Below are 25,622 nucleotides of genomic sequence, written 5' to 3' on the forward strand. Positions count from 1 at the left end.
ATAACGGAATGAACAGCCAAGCCTTTCTGGAACGGGCGGAGAAACAACTACATCCGGTTCTTCTTCCGATATCGCTATCGTTATGGACAATACTCCCTATCATAGAAGGTAACAACATCAAGTTCTAGGAAGGACGACACGATATCTGGCTGGTGTCACGTGATATTCATTTCCCTCCAACAGTCCCAAACCTGTGTTGTATGACATTGTGGAGACCAACAAAACAAAGCCTGTGTACAAAGTGGGCCAAGTGCATCGAGAAAGTTGAGACCGAAATCGAAGCTTCATATTGGGAGTGGAACACTTTGTGTTATGGGTAGACAGTTTCTTTATTGCAATATACACCGAAACGTCACATCTATTGCAATAAAAAAGTTGTCTATCAACAAGTGAGTGTTCCTCTTCATCATGCCAGCTTCTAAATGCCTCTTAAAGAAGATCATATTGGGATAAAGACGGTTGACATCATGACATTAGTCAAATTGTTATTTCAGTTGATAGTGATGTTGACAGTCAGAGTGACGATGTTCCGCGATAACCTATTGCTGTTCTGTTTATTGTACATGCCCCCTTGTTACAACAGTCATTAAAACATCAACATTTACAGGATCGTTTTTAAACAACCTTTCGTCTTCTTCATGCCAATGTCTGAAATTATAGTGACGATTTGGTATAGACAAATGAATAACTTTCATACCATGTCCGTGTAACAGAGGGTACGAATCCCAGATTAGCAATGATTATGATGATCATCATCATTAACATCAGCAGTTATCTCCCCTCGTTTCCCCCTTATCAGCAGCAGCAGCTGCAGCATCCCCCTCCTCCTTCACCTCCTGCTCATGATCAGGAAGCAGATGCTGTAATCGCCATGTGTGTTTGTGCAGGGTTATGTCGTGACACAGACATCAAATGCTACCCCAACGTAGGGGACCAGGGCTGGTACGCGGACAGGTGCGACGGCACTCACTCCTTCGTCATCAACGGATGTCCGTACATGTGTGCCTTATGCAGTGAGTCTTCCCCTTGGCATATGAAATTACTAACTGAAAGTAATACAGTAAGAACAGAATCCCGAGTCGCCAAAAGAATTAAATTCTCACTTACACATATCTTGAGTGCAATTTTAAATGTACAGAATATTTACATGGAACTTCGCCTCGACCGAGAAACAATACTCACTTACTCACTCACTCAATAATCTTTATGATAAATTTGATACCTGTTCATGAGATGAATAAATGCTATATGCCAATCTCTGCTTCAAGCATATGTAAACATACGTACAGATCCGTGCATTCCCAAGGACTATATGTGAACTGCATATAACATAACTCACTTGTGTGGCGAGGATGGAAACAGTTTGTAACTACTTTACCTGGTTTCCTTTACAGAGCACGAGCTGTATACCGAGGCTAATCTCCATTTCACGTTCGATGAGATCACGGCTGGAACGGTAAGTAAATACGACCCGTCATGACTCATTAGGTTGTAAAGAGTCAGTTTCTCGTGTCTACTCGTGCCTCATTCCAGCCAGGTCTGCACTTCATTCGGCTTATTCTGTTACCGGAGTAGTACCACGGCCAGCGAAGGAGTAGTGACGCATACCGACCGATCCTTCCGCGCGTTTGTACAGCATGATGGCGGGTTGCTAAAAAAGCTATTTAATAAATATAAATACAGTTGTCTCGGGCATTATTTATTATCATTTTGGCCATGACTGGCGACAGGATGTGTTCGATAAAGTAAAAGCCACGTGACAGAGTGAAACCTTGCTGGAGCTAAATGATGTGTGAAGTGATGGGGCGACAGTAAAACCAAGGGCAGATAACTCTATGCTTTTAAACGTGTCACGAAGTATATTTCAGTCACTGCAGAATACAGTATATCTTAGGCACGACTGAATACAGGCATTTTATGTGGTATATTTTAGTAACAGTAACATAACCCACTATCAGTCACGGTAGCATATTTTGACTTGGTGACATACAGCCTATTGTTGTCACAGTGACATAAGTATGACAATATAGACGGTACGGTATGAAGTACTCACTCAGATGACCGTAACTCCCATACCTTAACATCGACTTACCTCGGTCCTAGCGCAGTAGAACTCGGCAGTAGAGGTATAGAGAGACCGACCTTCCACAACCGTTAAGTCGGTTGTTCATGGTGGCTGGATGTTAATACCCTCTGATTGTAATGAGCTGTATCTCTAGGAAATCATAAACCACCTTGCCACAGCGACTTATACAAGAATATGGCTACGTTTTGTACCAACACCGGAATCGAACCCGGACCTTTGGCGTGACGAACGAAGGCTTTACCACCAGAGTACCCAACCATCATTGCCATCAGGGCTTCGTTTCACAAAACTCTCGTAAGCCTAAGATCTCTTTTCTCGTAGCATTCGTACGCCCTATGTTACAGTATAGGAGGTACGACTGCTACGTTAAAAGTTACGATATCTTAGGCCTACGAGAGCTTTGTGAAACGGGGCCCAGGTAACTAGTTGATACGCTATCCAGTGCAATGCTTCAGTCTGGGATGAGGTGTGGAGGTGTGAATGTATTTGTTTAGTTTTCAGAGAGTCAAACGAAGGGTCTTCGGCAGACAGAGGTGGTCAGTCAGCACGTTACGGTGGACCCTGGTGGGCGCTCTGGCGGGATGCTGTCCATCAACTCTTCTGAATGCTTGGACATTGGTTCATTTGCTGGTGACAAAGTCCTGTATTTGGTGTTTGTTAAATCGCTGTCGTAAAGTTACATTAATATTTAATCCGGACGGCCACCCGTCCAAGTGAACGTGATGCGAACCATGAGTTAAACATGCGTAAATGCGAACAATTCTAAAAATACTTAGAAAGACGTTAACAACATAATCGTCAGGAAGATGAACTTCCGCACTATCGGGAGTTTGATGTACGGTGAAATGGTTTATTGCCGTTGCGAGTATCGATGGGTATCGGTGGGTAGCGGTGGTCCACACAGTATTCGCCCGGGTAGCTCTCCATAGTATCCAGGTGTCGGTGTATAAAGCAAACGCGCATGAGCCATTAATTGTAGGGCAGTTTGTTTTGTTTTTCAGGCACGTGTGTGAGCGACCCAGGGCTCTGCTCGTCAGGGGTGACGTATGGATTCTTCTTCAGATTACTGCAACCAGGAACTGACGTAACCATCATTACTTCCGGTGAGTAACTGTCTCCTTGAGAAAATGTGGAAGAAGCCAAATTGTAGCAACGACAGTTTTTAATTATATTATTACGATTGTTATAATTATTTACAGCTTAAAAACAAAACGCAAAGCGTGTTCGTATGATCCTAGCACAGTCGGGTTGGCTAGACTCATCATCAGTTGACCTTGACCCCACTATAGGCAGTCAGTCAGGTTGGTTAGGTTCATCATCAGCTGACCAGTCAGGATAGTTTGGCGCATCATCAGTTGACCTTGACCCCAGTATAGGCAATCAGTCAGGTTGGCTAGGCTCATCATCAGTTTATATTGCCCCACTGTAGGCAACCAGAGAGTGAATGGCACTTCTCCCGGGTACCCACCAAGACCTTCGGAGATTCTGAAGACTTCCCAACGTTGCATCTGTCTATATCACCCAGAGTGACAGAAGGGGTGTGTTCCTGACAGCCAACATGGGTACTCTCACAATTGGGAGGTACTACACCTAAGGCACCGGGAACAATGGCATTCGCCACGTGTTTCTTGAATCTTGTCAATCACATTACTGCCAAATACGACAGAGAATTCAATGATATACTATTCTATAAAAGAAACGCATAACCCAGAAATCTGTTGCGAAAATGTTGTATTTTTAAACATGTAACTCGTCCACAAATAGAGTTTAGTACATGAATTTTTACAGTTTACATTTTTACATAATATATATACATCCAACTGGATTATTTTGGTTAACGGAGACGTTGAGCGCGATGGTGACGACGTAGCACGGTCCCGACGTCGGGTCTCCTGGTTCTCAGTCCAATCTTTCTCAACCTGTTCTGTCACCGTTTGACCGGATATCCTCCGAAGTCCAGGCACCCTGGCTGCTGTGCTCTCACCCGTGTAAGTACGATCACGCAAATGTAGTACCCGGATGTACCGATCTTGGGCTGCAGTAGTGACTCGAGGTCTGCCTGTACGGGGTCGGCCATTTGTTATACCTGTTGGTTGTAACGAGCTGCAAGCCGTGATATTGTGCTCTGACTAACATTCAGACGCCTGGCAACAGAAGATTGGTAATCTCCAGCGTGCATACTTTCAACGCCGATGTTCCGTGTCGCAGCCTCAAGACGTGGCGTAGTGATTTGACCTTGAAACTTCTTCAAAACGAATGTCGATTTCCGAAAGTAATCTGGATTTTTATAGCCAGACAGTGCATGCTCTTTGCTGCACAATTTCAACTGGAAGGTGATTTCTGTTGTGTTGTCGCGATACCTTTTTAATCCTTGTAAGAAATCTCATCAAAATCAACATTTTCAGGTAAAGTCAATTTTTGACTTGTACAATTGTGTAAAAGCATGTTATCAACACTTTTGTTACATATTTTGACGATTGTTTGAACACAATAGGTAATTAATAGATTTAAAAAAATACAAAATGCCTATGCGTTTCTTTCTTGGGATAGTATATATATGGTTTCACTGGATTTATCAAAAGCGACAAGGTCAGCTTTGTTGGCCTTGATACGTCTGAGGTTGTATATGCCCTCTACACGTTCCGGGTCGTACCGTGGATTGACCTCTGAGTCACACGACAAGCATGCATATGACGAACACAGTAAGGAAAGTCTCGAGCATCACAATCATGTCGCTTAAGATGCTTTAAAACGTGAGAATGTATGGGTGTAAACTGTTTTCATTATGAGGAATGCTCACCTTTTATGTCTTAGAGTTCCAAATGCCGTTCAAAGACTTCAAGATACTTTGTTTGTGCCAACGCTGGGTATCTATTGACGTTAGACAGGCTCATTAAATCCTGTCATGTACAGTCATGAATTCATTATGCACATTTACATATTTGTTCAAAATCACACATTTCGAGGAAAAAGTAACTGATCTTCATTAGCAAACAAGAAGCCTTATGTTTCACTTTTCAGGCAAACTGACTTCAGCAGTGCAAGGAGTCAGTTGGCTTGCACACAGAGACAAGTTTGGGACGCGTATTTCTATTGTTGTTGTTTTGTTATTGCTGTTGTTATCTTCAGAGAATCATAAGGTTGCTGACAATTATTGATTATTCAATATGTAGATTTATATGAAAAGGTTGAACAGTGACATATAGATATGTAGTAGCATGAGGTGAACATGTGCAATTAGCATCTACTGTTGACTACTGTCGTACTTAGAGTGGGACAGTGAGTTTATGGGTGAATATCTGCTTCGTACAATGAACATCAGATATGTCCAGGCAGGTTGTGACCAACATTTCCGATATCTTGTTGAGAACTACTTTCTATCACGGAAGGCACAGGAGTCAAATGCAAGTGTCACACGAAATTCCGGAAATGCCATATCTGAAGGAAAGAGTTATTACGTGGATCTGAACTATGGTGTCATTTGATGGAGGCTGCATTATGACTCACGAAAGTGTATATCCGTGTGGAAGTGCTGATTTAATAGGCATATGGTATTTCTTGCCTGTGCTCTCTTGAATATTGTTGGTTTTATGTTCACTTGAACCCTTGTGTCGTCTGCAGGAGCCCATAATGCGTCGAGGGGGGTGTACATTGGCTATAACGCAACAAGCAGGATGTATGAGATGGCGCTGAAGACATCCGGTGAAGTATATAGCGCACAGATTCCTGAAAATGTCGTGAACCTAACCCGGACACGGCTAGTTCATCTCGCCTTCACCTGGAGTCCATCTACAGGTAGGTAGACACAAGCAGACAGACCCCCACCTGGAGTCCATCTTCAGGTAAGTAGACACACGGGGACCCCAACCTGGAGTCCATCTTCAGGTAAGTAGACTCACGGAGACAGACCTCCACCTGAGGTCCATCTTCAGGTAAGAAGACACTTGGAGACAGACCTCCACCTGAGGTCCATCTACAGGTAAGTAGACACACGGAGTCAAACCCCCACCTGAGGTTCATCTACAGGTAAGTGGACACACGGAGACAGATCCCCACCTGAGGTCCATCTACAGGTAAGTGGACACACGGAGACAGATCCCCACAAGAGGTCCATCTACAGGTAAGTGGACACACGGAGACAGAACCCCACCTGAGGTCCATCTACAGGTAAGAGGCATGCATATTGAGACAAGTAGACACATGCATATGGAGACAGATCCCCACCTGGAGTCCATCTACAGGTAAGCAGACACATGCATATGGAGACAGATCCCCACCTGGAGTCCATCTACAGGTAAGCAGACACATGCATATGGAGACAGATCCCCACCTGGAGTCCATCTACAGGTAAGCAGACACATGCATATGGAGACAGACCCCCACCTGGAGTCCATCTACAGGTAAGGAGACAGACACCTGCATAGGTTGAGACAGACAGATCCCCACCTGGAGTCCATCTACAGGTAAGCAGACACATGCATATGGAGACAGACCCCCACCTGGAGTCCATCTACAGGTAAGCAGACACATGCATATGGAGACAGACCCCCACCTGGAGTCCATCTACAGGTAAGCAGACACATGCATATTGAGACAGATCCCCACCTGGAGTCCATCTACAGGTAAGTAGACACACGGTGACAGACCCCCACCTGGAGTCTATCTACAGGTAAGCAGAAACATGCATATGAGACAGATCCCCACACACACCTGGAGTCTATCTACAGGTAAGCAGACACATGCATATGGAGACACCCCCACACACACACCTGGAGTCCATCTACAGGTAAGCAGACACATGCATATGGAGACAGACCCCCACCTGGAGTCCATCTACAGGTAAGCAGACACACGGAGACAGACCCCCACCTGGAGTCTAGGTAAGTAGACAGGTGCATATGGAGACAGACTCCCCATGCATATGGAGACATGCATATGGAGACCCCCACCTGGAGTCAATCTAAGGTAAGTAGACACATGCATATGGAGACAGACCCCTACCTGAGGTCCATCCACAGGTAAGCAGACACTTGGAGACAGACCCCCACGTGGAATCCATCTACAGGTAGCCAGACACACGGAGACCCTCCCTTGGACACCACAGGTTGACCTCGCCTTAGAGTTAGATTGCAGAAAAAGTTTGAAGCCAAGCACATATGTTTCAACTCAGTCTGCCACTTTGTATTTAATTTCTGCTACAAACAGAATGCATCTTCGGAAGAATTACTGCACATAATGATTATCATGTGTCGCTGTGCTGGCAGATATTAGGAACCTCCTGCAGTTTGATTATCTTAGTTTCACTATTTTATCAAATCTTGAGCAAACACGTTGCCCAGACGTGATCAACTTCTTGAAGACTACCTACACCAACATACCTTCACCTGCCCATTGTTCCAGGTGTGAAGGTGTATATCAATGGCGGCCTCGTGAAGTCGGCGTCGGGAGTGCACCAGTCGACAATAAGCGACTCCTACACCAGGCTTAGGGTTGGCTGCAAGGAGCTAAGGTACAGACTGGGAATAATTGCAGCAGAGAGAATCTTGTCCAATACGATGTCATTTGATTTTGAAGTGTACATGTATGTATCTGGAGAAGTATATCGTGACCGCCCTGTCCATCCTCGGTTGTTTTACATTTTACCCCCATGCCAGTAGGATAAATACCATGGACAAAGTCCAAACGTGTAAGGACCCTAAGGTCGACACTAGCTCAGTAAGGGGTACAGGTATGTTCATTCCAGGTTAAAACCTAAGGGCATGTTAAGGTTTATTCAATGTACTGTTTAGGTCAAAGGCCTATAGTACATATCTGGGATTTGTTGCATATCCTCTTTCTTAGTTCTGTGGCATGCTAAATGATATTTTGATTGTTTCATTAATTTACAAAGTTTGTAGAATTATCGTCAAAATAATGATATAAATATTTTGCTAAAACTCACTACACACTGGACATGCACATGTTGAACTGGACTTTAGTTCAACCATTTGTACAATGCAATTTGTCTTTTAAACTACCTATTAATATGAGATACAACGAATTATGGAAGCTTCCGTAAAATTACATTAAGCAGATTTAGATGGTTCCAGTGCTGTAGAAGTTTTATATATAGTGATCTGATTTTCTGGTGGAAACCATGTTAACACGCCTCACGCGTTTAGCCATTACTGTGCCTGACCACACTTTATTGCCGACTTTGGCTTAAATCATCATTCACTTAGTATCTCCCATTACTGACCTAAGTTAAAATGAGCAGACGACAGGTTTATATTGTGGGGAGAGTCCTATTGCACTGTGACGTCGCATTTGCGCTATGGCAGAGTAACCTTGTTCAGTAAGGGTACCAGTAGTTATCGTGGTCGGGTGGATCTACGTGGACTGGCGGCTGATGCTGCTTTGATTTCCAGTGACGTGTGGGGCGAGTGTCTCAAGATGGATGAGCTGGCGCTGTGGACGAGGGAGCTGACAGCGCTGGAGATCCATCTGATCAGCCACCCAGGTACACGTGCACCTCTACCTTACAGCAACATAAACGTAATGAGTTCAATGAAAATCAATGAGTTTCAGTTATCCATTCGACATGTTTTCACCGCTATTTTGCCTTTTACGCAAAATACAGTCTGTTTCATGGGATAATCGAGAGTAGTTCGTCCCCAGCGTCGACCGTGTACAGTTAGTATGTATGCTTCTGTAGTTGACAAAAACATCTGTTAGTTTTTGCAACATTATATTTTTATGTGTTTTCTTTGACAATAGTCACATATAAAACAGAAACTTTGCTAGATCTAAAAATGCAGCCTACCTTCAAATTTCAATTTCAGAAGTGATTAGAAACAGTTTTCCAGGTGGTATATTTATCCTGAGTGTAACTGTGTCTAGTTTCAGGTGTGGACACGACTACCAGACGTACAGCGTCGACTTCAACAGTGACGCCCAGTGTACGTACCGTCACGTCGTACATTACCCTAAACAATCGCGTCATGCGCTAAGCACCCACTCTATTGTTGCCGCGATTCGTTGGCATATAGACAAAAACGTTGATCTAACAAACAATTGTAACACTGTTTCTACATGTATGTGTGTATGTTTCTACACAGCATATTAACTAAAATATACAATAGGTATAGTCACCTGTAGGTCTAATCAAATTGTGTGCCGGGTTTCGTTCCGTAAGCTAGATTACCTTGAATCCGATTCAATGGTTTTCCAACACAATATGTTGTTTTTGCAGCCCCTTCACTGTATTTGAAAACATGACGACATCATCGACAAACAATAACAAGAATATCTTAACAAGATCTTGATTCAACTGAATACCATCTGTACAATTTTGATACACAACTGTCGCTAATTAGTTTTAAAGAAAATTAACAAAAAGGGGTTTGGTATACAGCCTTGGCGCACGCCGATGATACAATGAAATATGGATGACATAACAACATTATTACGCACACGAGAGTCTTTGACATAAGCTCAACGGTATTCAATCATGTTGTGTCATACACTTGCCAATATTTGCATTTTCACTGGAGGTTTTCTAATGTGTTGTATTCAGACTTAGGGTTTCATGTAACAATTATGAGTCAAAATGGTTTAGGTTTAAGAAAGACAATGTCAGCCATATGTTCCACCGGTTATAGTTCAGGCACTTTGTTTATCCGCAACTTTATAACCTGACATGAGCAGCATCTTTTCTTATCCCGCTATCTAGCATCACGTGACAACCCCCATCGTAAACACCTCGGACACGTTGTCAGAGTTCCTGGCGTTCAGCTCCACGCTCAAGGAAACTCTGAACTGTAGCAGCGTGGTGGACGTTAGCAACATCCTCGACAATCTGTCGACAACACCGCTCATAAGCACCCTCTCCAAAGACGACACCGCACATCTGATCTCGGTAACACCAAACAGCATTTTAACCTTGTTCAGATTTACATGAATCATTGTCACGTAATATATGTCCTTTGTGAATGTTCCTAAGATAATCATTGCCTTGTATATGTACATCCTTTGAATGCTCTTCCATACATGCAGGAATCCATATGACTGACTGACTGAGTATCGTTTTACGCAAGCAATATCACGGCGGGGGACACCAGAAATGGGCTTCACACATTGTACCCATGTGGGGAATCGAACACGGGCCTTCGGCGTGACGAGCGAAGGCTTTAACCACTAGGCTACCCCACCGCCCCATGAATTTAAGGGAGTCGAGTTGTCCAGTCTAAAGCGACGAAATTCACAGTGCTGTAGTCTTGACTTTTGTAACACCAAAATGCTTTCCTAGAAACCTATATAGCCTAATAGTGACTTTCGTTTTGGAAATAGATTACATTAGTTTCAAAATATCTATCTGAATAGAGACTCAACCCAAACTGGACATCCACCCAATACGTTTCGAATAGGCTGAGGTGAGGATTGCTTTATGACATTACACCTAGCATGGTGACATACTACCAATGTGTACGGAAACAGTGAGTGAGTGAGTATGGTTTTACACCGTTTATAGCAATATCCCAGCTGGGGACACCAGAAATGAGCTTCCCACGTTGTACCCATGTGGGGAATCGAATCCGGGTCTTCGGCGTGACGAGCGAACGCTTTAACCACTAGGCTACCCCACCGTCCCTGTACGGAATCATGTTAAGTTATTAATGTAAGTTCATTCCGATTAACGGTGTCCAGAATCTTTAAAGGCATGTGTCTGTTGCAGAGCGTCAGCGACATTGTTGATACCCTCTTACGGCCCGACAACCACGACGCCTGGGAACAGTTCTCAGAAGATGTACGTCAGAAAGTGTATGTCAGAAACTGTGTGTGAGAAAGTGTATGTTAGAAACTGTGTGTGAGAAAGTGTATGTTAGAAACTGTGTGAGAAAGTGTATGTCAGAAACTTTGTGTGAGAAAGTGTATGTTAGAAACTGTGTGAGAAACTGTATGTTAAAAAGCTATGTGTGAGAAACTGTATGTAAGAAACCTTATATGTGAGAAACTGTAAGAGGAACTGTATGTGAGAAACTGAGAGAAACTGTATGTGAAAAACTGTGTGTTAGAAAATGTGTCAGAAACTGTGTGTGAGAAACGGTATGTTAGAAACTGTGTGTGAGAAAGTGTATGTTAGAAACTCTGTGTGAGAAGCTATGTGTGAGAAACGGTATGTTAGAAAATGTGTGTGAGAAACTGTATGTCAGAAACTATGTATGAGAAACTGTATGTCAGAAAGTGTGAGAAACTGTATGTCAGAAACTATGTGTCAGAAACTGTTTGTTAGAAACTGTATGTAAGAAACTCTGTGAGAAACTATGTTAGAAATTGTATGTGAGAAACTGTATGTCAGAAATTGTGTGAGAAATTGTCTGTCAGAAACTATGTGTGAGAAACTGTATGTGAGAAACCTTATATGAGAGAAACTGTATGTGGGAAACTGAAAGAGAAACTGTATGTGAGAAACTTTGAGAGAAACTGTATGTGAAAAACTGTGTCAAAAAGTATATGAGAGAAACTGTTAGAGAAACTGAGTCAGAAACTGTGTGTGAGAAACTGTATGTTAGAAACTGTGTGTCAGAAATTGTGTGTGAGAAACTGTTAGAAATTGTGTGTGAGAAATTGTATGTCAGAAACTATGCATGAGAAACTGTATGTCAGAAACTATGCGAGAGAAACTGCGAGAAACTGTATGTCAGAAATTGTTTTTGAGAAACTGAGAAACTCTGTGAGAAACTGTATGTCAGTAAATTGTGTGTGAGAAAGTGTATGTTAGAAACTATGTGTGAGAAACTGTATGTTAGAAACCTGATATGAGAGAAACTGTACGCGAAGAAGAAAGAGGATAAAGAAATACAATTTTAGCTGTCCTGTAAAATACTGATGATCACTGATATACCCTGGGATACGTACCTCGACAACTGGCAAATGTATCAAACATAATGATATACGTATTTTGGTTGTTTTACCACTTAACAATTTTTTAAACTAATTTCATGGCTAAAGTATTTTAATCAGCTGAATGTGCATTATGTGTTTCCATCCGTCTTATCTTTCGCACAGGTCGTATGAAACTGCTCGGGAAAATGCCACTTTTTAAAAATAATTAGCACAGACATCATTCACATCTCACAGCATGCATGGCTGTATGATCCCCAGGGAGTTGCAAAAGTATCGGAAAGTACGATAGTGTCCAATGGCCGGGGATAGTAATGTACGTAGCGCCGTGAGCAGGTAATGTGCCTGGGTATGAGCGCCATATAAGCTGACTATTACTATTAATATTACTATCTCTACATTAAGTTCTTGGACAAGTAGTTTATGGGTTATTCTTGAATTCCAGCAGGACTACAATATTTGTGTTTTACTAATATTAGTTTTTGTATCAAGGACCCGGAGGCGCTGCCGTCTCTGGTGCAGTCTGTAGACAAAGTGCTGGGGAGGATCACGGACCACCTCCTGGACGGGTGTACCGACATCAACATCCAGCACAGGAGGGATAACTTCGGTAAGGTGGCACAGTACACGGTGGTGCTACATAGAACACAGCTACTGCAGCACAGGAGAGATAACTTCGGTAAGGGGACACCCTACCACAGTATAAGGTGGTGCTACATAGAACACAGATACATCCAGCACAGGAGAGATAACTTCGGTAAGGGGGCACCCTACCACAGTATAAGGTGGTGCTACATAGAACACAGATACATCCAGCACAGGAGAGATAACTTCGGTAAGGGGGCACCCTACCACAGTATAAGGTGGTGCTACATAGAACACAGGTACATCCAGCACAGGAGAGATAACTTCGGTAAGGGGGACACACCTACCACAGTATAAGGTGGTGCTACATAGAACACAGATACATGCAGCACAGGAGGGATAACTTCGGTAAGGGGGCACCATACCACAGTATAAGGTGGTGCTACATAGAACACAGATACATCCAGCACAGGAGAGATAACTTCGGTAAGGGGCACCATACCACAGTATAAGGTGGTGCTACATAGAACACAGATACATCCAGCACAGGAGGGATAACTTCGGTAAGGGGGCACCATACCACAGTATAAGGTGGTGCTACATAGAACACAGATACATCCAGCACAGGAGGGATAACTTCGGTAAGGGGGCACCCTACCACAGTATAAGGTGGTGCTACATAGAACACAGATACATCCAGCACAGGAGGGATAACTTCGGTAAGGGGGCACCATACCACAGTATAAGGTGGTGCTACATAGAACACAGATACATCCAGCACAGGAGAGATAACTTCGGTAAGGGGGCACCATACCACAGTATAAGGTGGTGCTACATAGAACACAGATACATCCAGCACAGGAGAGATAACTTCGGTAAGGGCACACATACCACAGTATAAGGTGGTGCTACATAGAACACAGATACATCCAGCACAGGAGGGATAACTTCGGTAAGGGGGCACCATACCACAGTATAAGGTGGTGCTACATAGAACACAGATACATCCAGCACAGGAGGGATAACTTCGGTAAGGGGGCACCCTACCACAGTATAAGGTGGTGCTACATAGAACACAGATACATCCAGCACAGGAGGGATAACTTCGGTAAGGGGCACCATACCACAGTATAAGGTGGTGCTACATAGAACACAGATACATCCAGCACAGGAGGGATAACTTCGGTAAGGGGCACCATACCACAGTATAAGGTGGTGCTACATAGAACACAGATACATCCAGCACAGGAGAGATAACTTCGGTAAGGGGGCACCATACCACAGTATAAGGTGGTGCTACATAGAACACAGATACATCCAGCAGCACAGGAGAGATAACTTCGGTAAGGGGGCACCATACCACAGTATAAGGTGGTGCTACATAGAACACAGATACATCCAGCACAGGAGAGATAACTTCGGTAAGGGGGCATCATACCACAGTACACGGTGCTACATAGAACACAGATACTGCAGCACAGGAGAGATAACTTCGGTAAGGGGGCATCATACCACAGTACACGGTGCTACATAGAACACAGATACATCCAGCACAGGAGAGATAACTTCGGTAAGGGGGCACCCTACCACAGTATAAGGTGGTGCTACATAGAACACAGATACATCCAGCACAGGAGGGATAACTTCGGTAAGGGGACACCCTACCACAGTATAAGGTGGTGCTACATAGAACACAGATACATCCAGCACAGGAGGGATAACTTCGGTAAGGGGACACCATACCACAGTATAAGGTGGTGCTACATAGAACACAGATACATCCAGCACAGGAGAGATAACTTCGGTAAGGGGGCACCCTACCACAGTATAAGGTGGTGCTACATAGAACACAGATACATCCAGCACAGGAGAGATAACTTCGGTAAGGGGGCACCATACCACAGTATAAGGTGGTGCTAACAGCCTGTTGGTCTGTATTACCAAGTGCTGCCGAGTCTCTTACTGACGGTTACATCATTCTAGCATAACATAAATTCGGATTTCAGTTATCAGATCATATGATTGGTTGCTTGCCCACACGTGAGAAAGAATTACAACGATACTTGGAAATGTTTTGGCACATATATGGGTTCACACCGAATCCCTGGTTCGCTTCAATGGTGACAATTTTGTAACATCTCACACATGTTCCAGATACTTTCCCCTCACTGAACTGGAACCTCAAAACAGCAGGTGGTGGGTAAACGGGGACACTCCGGAAATGCCGACCCTTTTCGCGCACAAGTGTAATCTCTGGTCTTCACTGATCCGTCCACACACTTTTTACCACCATTTTACATTTTACGGCTGCTTCAACTGCCTTCTCTATCAATAACCGCTGTAACATTGCAATGCTCCGCGTCACTGACTCACATACATAAAGTAATCCCACCTCAGGTCTTTATTTGTCCGCGGTCATACTGCGTACCTTCCAAGTGTGTTATGACAACCTGTAAAAACGCAACATATATATATTCGACTTAATGTATATAGGTTATGCTAATTTCCGACAGTAAAACAAGAATGATTGACGGCTGAGAAGGAAATTTCAGTAAAGAGTAGTAAGCTAATAACAAGATTCCACGAGTGCAATCATAGTGAGAGTGTTAACATCTAGCATCAAATGAGCAGTACCTCCGTCATGCTGCCGTGACAGAAAAATCACCTTAGAGTAAGCTTGGTCAAATCTACCCTCGACCACGCTATAGAAGCGACAGTAAATTTAACTGTACCGTATCGAAAAGACAGAAACATCGTTTCGAGTACACTATAGAGGTGGCAGTAAAATCAGTTGTTTGGCATGGCATATAGAAGCGATAATGAAACCAACTGTTTCGCTATAGAAGTGCCAGTAAAGCCATCGTCTACCTTCCAGAGGTGACGGTAAAGTCCGCCCTGCAGCCGGTGGAGCGTCTGATGTTCATGTCCGAGGGTTCTATGGTGCTGTCCACCCATGCAGACAGAAACGTCGCCCTCGTCAGTAACGTCTTCAGAGGCATCGGCGAGATCTTCCCCACCAACTACAACGCTACATGGCCGGAAGATACCCCAGGGTAGATATTTCTCATATTTGTATTGATATTTCGGATATTGGCACAGTGAAAATAGGACACATCATTGTCTTTGATTACAGTCATGTTATCATTGTACAAAATTGCCACATAAATATAAATAGTACACATGTTTATCATTTACTAATACCCAACAGCTTTCTTATATTTGAAAATTTTCCGGACTCCACCAAACTATCATTAAAATTTGGACACAGTTCACTATTTGTTACGAGGGAGGAGTGCAGAGAAAGGGACAGCCAGGAGTGCGAGAAAGGATGGAGACTTTTGTTGCTGAACAACTGTGTGTTTGATGAACATGGAGCAAGTGGGCACTTGTGCACGTGCTTCTCTAACACCTGGCTGTCCCTTTCTCTGCACTCCTTCCTCGTAACAAATAGTGAACTGTGTCCAAATTTTAATGATAGTTTCTTAAAGAACTTTTTTGGTGGAGTCCGGAAAATTTTCAAATATAAGAAAGCTGTTGGGTATTAGTAAATGATAAACATGTGTACTATTTATATTTATGTGGCAATTTTGTACAATGATAAAATTTGCAATTCATCGGTCCGTTTCTGACTCAAACGGACTGTGTACGTTCGATCTACATAGTTCACCCTGTGGTCGCATATGAGCAACTGTGTGTTTGATGAACATGGAGCAAGTTTCCTGAGACCGCCAGCTTGTATGAGAATAGGTGTCCTGTCCATGACACTACACACGACCTAGTTGCTATTCCTACCCCATTGATACAAGCCGTCAAAACACAACTGTGAAAGCCTGGTAGGCGAGAATACTTCGTCCTTAATGATGGCTGTAAATCTAGAAGTAACAATTACCACAATTACGATGTAAGTGTCTCAGGAAGTCAGGCTAAAACGAATCACGGATGAGACTGTGAATGGACATCAGGTCTCCGCGTCGTAAAGCGGTTCGGCCGAAATGTCGTAATGTAGTTGTAGTTTCAAACTCGTCCTTCCTAAGCTTTCTTATTTAATCACATGTGTGCAATTTAACAAAAGTACTCATTAATTTTTTTTCATTTCAGTGCCGAAATAAAAATTAGCAACCATATTGTGGGCGTTTCCTTGTATCCTAGCAACACAACGGATCAGAAACAGATCAACTTGACTTTCACGTTGTCCCAACCAGAAAATGTCACTGTCATCCCAAAGTGTGTTTTCTTGGATTTTGGAGACAGGTTGCGTATTTTTGTATTCATACAAAACAGCATATTGTGAGTCTTGTTTACGGAAACAGCACGGTGTTACCATGTGTTTATAGTATGTATGATATGTATGTTATGGTAATGGTAAATGACGTCACAATGCATCAGTTGTCCACTCTCTTACGAACCAATGTCATAATGGTTCATAAAATCTGTATGATACAAACAATATTAATTATATATATTCTATACCCATCTCGCCAGGGGCCAGGACGATTCCAGATGGTCAGATATTGGATGCAACACAGTTGTCACAGACACTGGAGTTACCTGCTCTTGCAATCATCTGACAAACTTCGCCATACTGATGCAGGTTGTTGATGTTGAGGTAAGGTAATCGTGCTATACATGACGTGGTCTTGAGTTTAATTTAATGTCGCTTCACCACTTTGTTTACATTTTCAGCAAATTTTATAAGTAGCAACAAAAAACATTTCATAACCATTGTACGATTTCGACTTTATCATAAGCATGTGTTATGAATCACATTTAAATACTAATACCACAAGATGTTCACTGAACGGTGATCTTCTACAACCCCAGTTGTGGCCGCCATCAAACACACGCCCCTGGAAGCGACTACTATATAGTGGGATTATGCCTGTCTTCCTCCATATTACGTTTCATCATGTTTTAGTTATCCCCCGTCGACAAGCAGGCTCTGGAGGTGATCACGTTTGTGGGGTGCACGCTGTCCCTGCTGGGGGCGATACTCACAGTCCTAACATTCCTGTTTCTCAAGTACGTACTCCGACATGGGCGTCGCACTGTAAGCTGATTTTGTGGCAGTATTGGTAGACATTGTGCCAATGTGGGTAGACTTTGTGGAAGGGGGGCTTTGTGGCAGTGTAGGCAGACTTTGTCACAACGTCCCATTCGGGAGCTGAACCCACACTATCGGGGTAAAGCACCTATTATAAAAATTACTACAATTTGAGAAAGTGCAATCTCATATATAAATACATGTTGCATTTGACCAGTTTCTAAATGTCCCTGAGTATTCATAGTTTCCGCCAAATGGTGTACACAAAGTACGTGGTCTGGACTACCAGTTGACCGACTGCAGTCTTCGTGCAAGCTGCCATGGCTGAGTAGGTTAGATCGCTGACTTTGAGTGCTATCGAGTAGGTTCCTTACACTGAGATTGTGGCTTCGAATCAGAAGTATTAGAATGTGTGCTTTACTGAGAAAGTGTGATCCCAAATATAGCACATGTTACGCCGTGATACAGCTTGAATATGCGGCGCCGAATTCAGTTTATCCATTGGCTGCCCTGTACTGCAGGATCTACACAGACCGGGTTCTGATCCATCTGAATCTGGCAGTGTCAATCATCGGCGCCCAGATCCTACTGCTGCTGGAGGAGGCCGTCGCCCGGGGGACGGTGAGTTCATGCTCTGCATCTGTAAAGAGGTCTGTTCCGCCTTTAACAAAACCAATATCAGCGCAGGGGCGAACACTGGAGGCGGAATGCTTCGTCCAAAGGGGGTCAATGCATAATGGCTAAACTATCAGTATGATATATTATAGCAGCCTTCTATTGTTTATATCATTGCTGACTTATTGTATGGCCCGCCTGGCCCGATATCGTTGTTTAATAGCAACTGGATACCCTACGAAATAATAGAAAACAATTTCCCATTTATGGCGTTCGCTTATTCATCTTGACAACGAATACTTTCCTTATAAGTTTATTTACCCGTGAATGTCCGGGTTAGAATATTGATCTTCAGTAACCCATGCGTGTCGTAAGAGGCGACTCACGGGATCGGCTGGTCAGGCTCGCTGACTTGGTTGACACATGCCATCGGTTCCCAATTGCGCAGATCGATCCTCATGCTGTTGATCACTGGATTGTCTGGTCCAGACTCGATTATTTACAGACCGACGCCATATAGCTGGAATATTGCTGAGTGTGGCATAAAACTAAACTCACTCACTTATAAGTTTATTGTTTAACGCTGCAATCAGCGATATTCCAGCTATATGACAGATGCATGTAATAATCGACCAGACAATCATGTGATTGGTGCTCCTGAGTTCCCAATCCGACTAGCACAGAATGCATCTGGCTAGTATACACAGAATCAGGTAGTCTTCCTTGCCGCTAGTATACCGGCTGACGGCATACAGCTGGAATACTGCATACTGCGGCCTAAAACAACATCCATTTCTCTGAGTGCTTTATGAGGGAGAACCATGTTTAACAACTGCCGATGTTTCTGTCCCCAGTCTGCGTGTGTAGGGGTAACGGTTCTCCTGTACTACTTTAACATGGCGGCGTTCAGCTGGATGTTGGTGGAGGGAGTGCAGCTCTTCATGCAGATTGTCGTCGTCTTCACCGCTGCGAGCAGGATGAAGGTGTTCTACGCTATAGGATGGGGTGTGTTTGCTCATTGATATGCATTCGTGTTCCGAAGATTACCGAACCGGGGGAAATCTTGATGCTGTATTTTTTGTCTGTATTATTTACATATTCAAATATGTGTGAAGCCAATTTCTGACAGGCTCCGTCGTGATATTGCTGGAATATTGCCAACAGCAGCGTGCACTTTACTCAATATGTGCTAACAAAGTGACTCTTGTCCACATCTGCCTTTCATAACGAATCAATAAATCTCTTCCGCCTCTAAATACGCTTTACGAATTAAGTACAGTTTGTCGGTTGTTGTATCATAATATATATTATATCACGGACATAGGCTATAACAGTTGCTGTTTTAGACAAAATATGAAAAAAATTATTATTTCGAAATCCCACTGAAAGTAAATTACCATCTTTTAACTGTGATGCCGGTCGGTCGAGACGACCTATGATGTACAAACAAAACACGGTCGGATCACGGCTGGTTCAGAGACATTAGTATGGAATACTGTCAGGGACATTTTTGTATTCTCGGGGTATCCCATTCTTGGGAAAAATTGAGGAAGGAGTTTTATGGATGTCAACTTATTTATCATGAGGGACACAAGGTTTACAACGTAAAACTCTCTTCCTTATGTGAGTCACTTCTATATGCCCTTCAAAGACCTGAAGTTAGACCATATGTCTGAATGAGAGAATGCAAGATTGCAAGAATGAGCGAATGAAACTCGAATAATTCTACAAGTAGTCTGTGGTCTGCAGCCAATGTCTAATTATCAAAACGTACATGAATTCAACATTTGAGGGCTCACAATGAAGCATATTATTTCATTCCAAGGGTTGCCCTTCCTGGTCGCCGGTGTGCTTCTCCCCATATTCCACGAGAACCTCGGACAGTTTGGCGTGTGAGTGAATCGCTAATGTGTTTAGAACGTGTACGGCATATCATTTTATTGAAATATGTAGTATTACAAAGTAAATAATCACATTTTAACGTGTAAGTTATAACATAATTACTCAAAGTCAAGGATTTGTTGTTTTCGTCAACTTTCCTCGTGTGACCATACGAACACACTGCAATATTAGAATGCAGCCACCTGGATTACCTTGTTCTTTATTCTGCACAAACTTTTATAATAATGTAAAGTGTAACGGCCTTTCATCAGGTAGGTAGGCATGCTTTTCTAGCGACCTTCGGCCCGAAAATGGCCTGTATCCACCACTTAAACTGTTATATGTATGTTTATTTAAATTATGTCATATTTCTCCATTTGAATGAGGAAGTCTAACACAGGTCTTTGTATGCAATCCTACATTAAATTATCCCCGAATATTGTGTTAATGTTTTTGGTTTGGTCAAGAACGGCTACTTTGACATCCTTACGTGGTATTTCATGAGCTGGACATTCAATGAGACAGTTCTGACCCGTTTCTGGGCAGTGTAAGTTACAGTATTCACAAAGAGGAGAGTTGTCTTTATCTATAATATCATATCTACATGCATTCACGCCACAATGGCTCTGTCAATCTGTGACCAGGTGCTGGTTGTCTCCCCTGGATAATTCCATCTGGGCCTTCGCTGTTCCAGCAGTCCTTGTTGTATGTGTAAGTAAATAAGGGTGTTCACTAATATGTGTTAATAACAGCTCATATAAAACGTGACATCGAAACCTGAAACTAACAAAACCTTTAATTATGTCTATTAATTAATTAACGGTACATTTTCCTTGTCATGGAGGGTCGACCTCAAAACCAGCGACGATGAACAATATTTGGGATATAATTTCAGAAACACAATCATCGACAGCATGTGAGTAATGTCATATTCAAGGGAAGTAAACGTGCTGTAGCAATTTTGATGGAGAGGTGATGGAGAGATAACCCAGTAGTTCACCGGTTGCCATGGAAGGATCCGTTTACCGGATTTGAAACCAGATTGTAATACTGGTTGCAACAAAACGCCCATGGGGGCGGTTGGGTAGCCTAGTGGTTAAAGCGTTCGCTCGTCACGCCGAAGACCCGGGTTCGATTCCCCACATGGCTACAATGTGTGAAGCCCATTTCTGGTGTCCCCCGTCGCGATATTGCTGGAATATTACTAAAAGCGGCGTAAAACCAAACTCACTCACTCGCTCAAAGACCCGTGAAGATCCGGGGTAGAATAGGTCTTCAGCAACCCATGCTTGCCACAAAAGGCGACTATGCTTGTCGTAAGAGGCGACTGACGGGATCGGGTGGTCAGGCTCGCTGACTTGGTTCCCAATTGCGCAGATCGATGCTCATGTTGTTGATCACTGGATTGTGTGGTCCAGACTCGATTATTTACACACCGCCGCCATATAGTTGGAATATTGCTGAGTGCGGCGTAAAACTAATCTCAATCACTCACTCACTCAATCGCTCAAAAGGCCCATGGTCTCATATCGACCTTAGGTTTAGTTCACTCACTGTAAGTTAACGAGGATACTGTTCAAAGCTCGTTAAATCCTGCTCACTCAATGATGATGTCCTTTGCCGTTGCTGCAGACCAACCTTGTTATCCTGATGTCGGTGATGCGGGTCATCCTGAGCCTCAGTGCCGCCATGGACGAGGACAAGATCCGCAGCATCAAGTACGTGACGATATGTGCTATAAGTTAAGCACATAAGTTTTACATTCAGATTTCAAACACACACGCACACAAGCGCACTAACAAAAGTTGGTGTTATACACCATTACATGTGATTCCCAATATGGACATAAGCTGCTCGTGGTCCAACGGTACATACAATCATCAACATGGTCCTCCGAATCCATTTTATTTCCTCAACTGTTGATGTTATAGCACCGTACACGCCAGAGTGATGGTTCTGTTTCTCAATGCCGTCCTCCAACAATGCAGGTTCCCCTTTGTTTCAGGACGGCGGTGAAGGCCTCGTTGCTGCTGCTGCCGCTCCTGGGCTGCACGTGGCTGTTCGGGGTGTTCACCTTCTCCAGGAAGACGGTGGTGTTCCAGTATCTGTTCGCGGCCACAAACTCCCTGCAGGGTCTGCTGTTGTTTATCTGTCACTGCATCATCAACAGCGAGGTAGGTCAAGGTCATATAATCAGTCAGTTTTAAGCGTCACGTTTGACGCGGCCATTATTACTACACCCAAAGGCGACGCGAAGACGACCAGGCCTCACCATGACCTGCGCTCGTCACAAGGGCAAACGGTGTGTATTTCTGATACTGCCGATGCATTACAATGTCAATCACACGGTTGGTTTATGGGTATTTATAATCTTTTTCGTGTCCTCATGTTCAGGTCAGAGATGTATTCCTACGCAGGAAATCTTCCTGGGACCTTTCACGCCAGTTGAAGACACACAGTAAAGTAGAGCCGATCCCTGACATCAGGCCGTCTTCATTCAAAGCCAGGCCTGCAGTCCAAGCAAGACAACCTGGAGACAGAGTCATCACACCTCCGACTGGATCGTCAGTCGTTGGGTCAAACCCAGACAGTGATACGTCCAAAAATGGGCGGAGGAAAAGTAGTTCTGAGCCAATAAGCGTTGAATCAGTTAGTAAATAAAGGTCTCTGTTGTTGAAGAGTGATAGTATTGATTGTGTACCCTATCGTGTACCAATGAAACTAGTCATACACGTAACGGTACCGTCACTGTTGTGTGGTTTATAGTCATAGTTTTCGTCGTAGACCTAGATATGGTGTTGAGACAGGGGGATAGCCCAGCGTCTTGAGCGTTTGCTGTACCGACGAACGTGGGTTAGGTTCCCGCGAGGGGACAATGCATGGCATGGCTGGCGTGTCGCTGAAAGCGGCGTAAAACCACACTCACTCCATACTGACTGCCGCTGACAGGAGCAACATGAAGATCCGGGTCAGGCCTGCGTGGCACCTCTTCCTGACTCGTCAATACAGCCCCGAACACACTGACGGCACAAGATGGGGGTTCAGGGGGCGCGCACAGTCAGTCATCTAACATGTTAAATGCGCTCTCGGCAAGTTAAAGCATATACAGTAAATACTTGATAAAAAAATATGCTGACGTACAAAATAAAGTACACACCTGGTGTATTTAGACTATTCCCAAATAAACAAATAGTTTGCTAGCAACGTTGTAATTGGGTACTATATCTGGTGTTATTGCAACACGTAGACAATGTTTGTGACTTGTAAGCCACAACCAAAACACTTTTCTAATTTTAACGCTGTTTTTAAGAAGATATTTTACCAAATCGTCAGGTGTGTACTTTCTTTGGTACTTCAGTTTACTTCATAGTCCTGGTCAGTGGTGGAACATAGCGAACTCGTGAAGCACTGATACCTATGTTAGTACATAAGTTGGTAAGGGTGGGTATATTTTGTAGTGTTTTGTGCAATATAACTTAATTATCATATAAGATCTTTACATATTTACTTTGTGGTAAATTTGTTGTCTAAAAATGTAACGGACAATTCTGGAATCAAATATTTTCTGGACATGCTAAACACTTTGATTGTGATACAATCATACCGCCATAAACTCACACTTGTAAATTGTCGTTGTCATCAGATGAGTGTATTCTGCATCCTTAGTCAGGTAGAGATGATTGATTGGGTGTTGATATACTCTCTATATACTCTCTATATGTTCAATAGTTTTAATCATAAGAAGATAATTAACCTGACACATGTCAGAAGTTACTCCTAATGTTACGTTGTGTAAACTTACAATGTTGATAATAAATATGATCGACATTCGTGTCCTCTGTGTCGATGTTCTTTATAACAGTGTTTATAACAATTCAGCACTGAGTAGCTGTCACCATGGAGACATGGCGGGATGTCGTCGATTCTATTAACAGCTACAGAGATACGATCAACCACTGCTTAATGTTGTAAATTAGTAAATAAGTTTGTATCAACGCCGCTTGGAATAGTACTTCAGTGTTAATCATGCAGTGAGAAAGATCTGAGATGTTTACAAATTTGCTGACGCCAACCAGCACGGGGAAGGCGAAACCTGGAAACACACAGGACCTGGCTTCAAACTCACGATCAAAGCATGCCTAAGGGACGCAACTCTGCGTAACGAAACGCGACCCAAACACCACTGGGTCTCGCGAGGTCTCGTTGTCACACGGAGTGAAGTCCTTTTTATGGGAGCATTCACGGGCATATTCATGGCAAGGCCATATGCCGAGATTCTGTAAGTGAAGAGCAATTTCCGTGTGTCATCTAAAACATGTTGAAGATAAGGGCCCATGTACCGATCTGTTCGGGACGTAGCTCCCTGGCCAGTGTGTATCGTAGTTTACGTCCAGAGCTCGCCGTGCGCCATGAATAATGTTGAAACCAACTCGTCTAAAGGTAACTCGAGTCGATAAACTCTGTCAAAGAAACGCAACCCCTGTCCTCAGATATGAAAAATTCGTTTGAATGAAGTTATTGCTTCCAAACTAAATTTTATTCGAATGTATTGAAATTATACACGTAATTAATGAAGATTACCATCAAACAACTGCATTTGTACGCATAAGTGTATTTTATTGCTTATTCCGTCACAACGCATGAAATGACCCTCATGGTGACTTCGCACAAAAAACACATGCAAATCATGAAAATGGCAGTTAATGTAGGGGTGTATAAAGCCCATGTGCTTTCGTATTATATTCATTCATTTGTCGCCGAAAGCTGTGTTAAAAATGCCACGATTGAGTGCTGCCGACCGAAATATCGCCATTGGTCGTGTTCAAGCCGGAGAAAGTTTTGGAACTGTTGCACGGCACCTAAATGTTCACAAAACAACGATATCCCGACTTTGGAGCCGCTACAACAACTTCAATTTGACCAACGATCGCCCGAAGTGGAAGGCCAAGAATCACGACCCCCTTCAAGATCGGTACATCCGGGTCCATCACCTGCGTAATCGGCATGCCCTACCAACCGTGACTGCCACACAAATACCAGGTTTGAGGAGAGTGTCAGCTCAAACGATTAGGAACCGTCTGAAGAAGCGGGTTTACGTGCCTGTAGACCAGTTGTTGGACCTGTACTACGCCCCTACATCTCCGCCGACGACTCAGGTGGTGCAACAACGTAAGGATATGGACTTTACAAAACTGGAGGCGCATCTGGTTTTCTGATGAATCCCGTTTTCTTTTGCAACATCACGACGGAAGAAAACGTGTGTATAGGAGACGTCATGAACGTTTTGCGCCCATCTGCGTCCGACAGGGGACAGATTTGGCGGAGAAAGCGTTATGGTTTGGGGATCCATCTCATACAACCAGAAATCAGACTTGGTGATCGTTGAAGGGAACCTGACAGCCCAACGTTACATCAACCACGTATTACAGCCTCACCTTCTCCCGATTATTGACCAACAGACACAGATTTTTCAACCAGACAACGCCCGGCCTCATACTGCGTGCAACAATGAACTTTCTGCAGAATTCCAAC

At 43.5% G+C, this 25,622-nt stretch overlaps 2 protein-coding genes across 2 annotated transcripts; both read left to right on the top strand.

Annotated features, from left to right (window-relative positions):
• Nucleotides 1–736: 736 nt before the first annotated feature.
• On the top strand, nucleotides 737–20,256 carry LOC124255206 (adhesion G-protein coupled receptor D1-like). Its single transcript, XM_046689044.1, has 17 exons — nucleotides 737–1,013; nucleotides 1,395–1,456; nucleotides 2,581–2,716; nucleotides 3,088–3,189; nucleotides 5,708–5,881; nucleotides 7,487–7,595; nucleotides 8,494–8,585; nucleotides 8,972–9,024; nucleotides 9,798–9,983; nucleotides 10,800–10,871; nucleotides 12,461–12,647; nucleotides 15,429–15,606; nucleotides 17,036–17,159; nucleotides 17,469–17,572; nucleotides 18,116–18,215; nucleotides 19,064–19,214; nucleotides 20,035–20,256. Exons 1-17 carry the CDS (start codon nucleotides 737–739, stop codon nucleotides 20,103–20,105), a joined length of 2,178 nt encoding a protein of 725 aa, XP_046545000.1. The 3' UTR covers nucleotides 20,106–20,256.
• A 256-nt stretch (nucleotides 20,257–20,512) lies between these two features.
• On the top strand, nucleotides 20,513–23,924 carry LOC124255216 (adhesion G-protein coupled receptor D1-like). The gene is made up of 4 exons (XM_046689054.1): nucleotides 20,513–20,801; nucleotides 21,723–21,808; nucleotides 22,096–22,264; nucleotides 22,485–23,924. Exons 2-4 carry the CDS (start codon nucleotides 21,741–21,743, stop codon nucleotides 22,749–22,751), a joined length of 504 nt encoding a protein of 167 aa, XP_046545010.1. The 5' UTR covers nucleotides 20,513–20,801; nucleotides 21,723–21,740; the 3' UTR covers nucleotides 22,752–23,924.
• The last annotated feature ends 1,698 nt before the right edge of the window (nucleotides 23,925–25,622 follow it).

This window comes from Haliotis rubra, unplaced genomic scaffold (assembly GCF_003918875.1).
Source record: "Haliotis rubra isolate DU_JTF1 unplaced genomic scaffold, ASM391887v1 Scf598, whole genome shotgun sequence".
In the NCBI taxonomy this organism is placed as follows: domain Eukaryota; kingdom Metazoa; phylum Mollusca; class Gastropoda; order Lepetellida; family Haliotidae; genus Haliotis; species Haliotis rubra.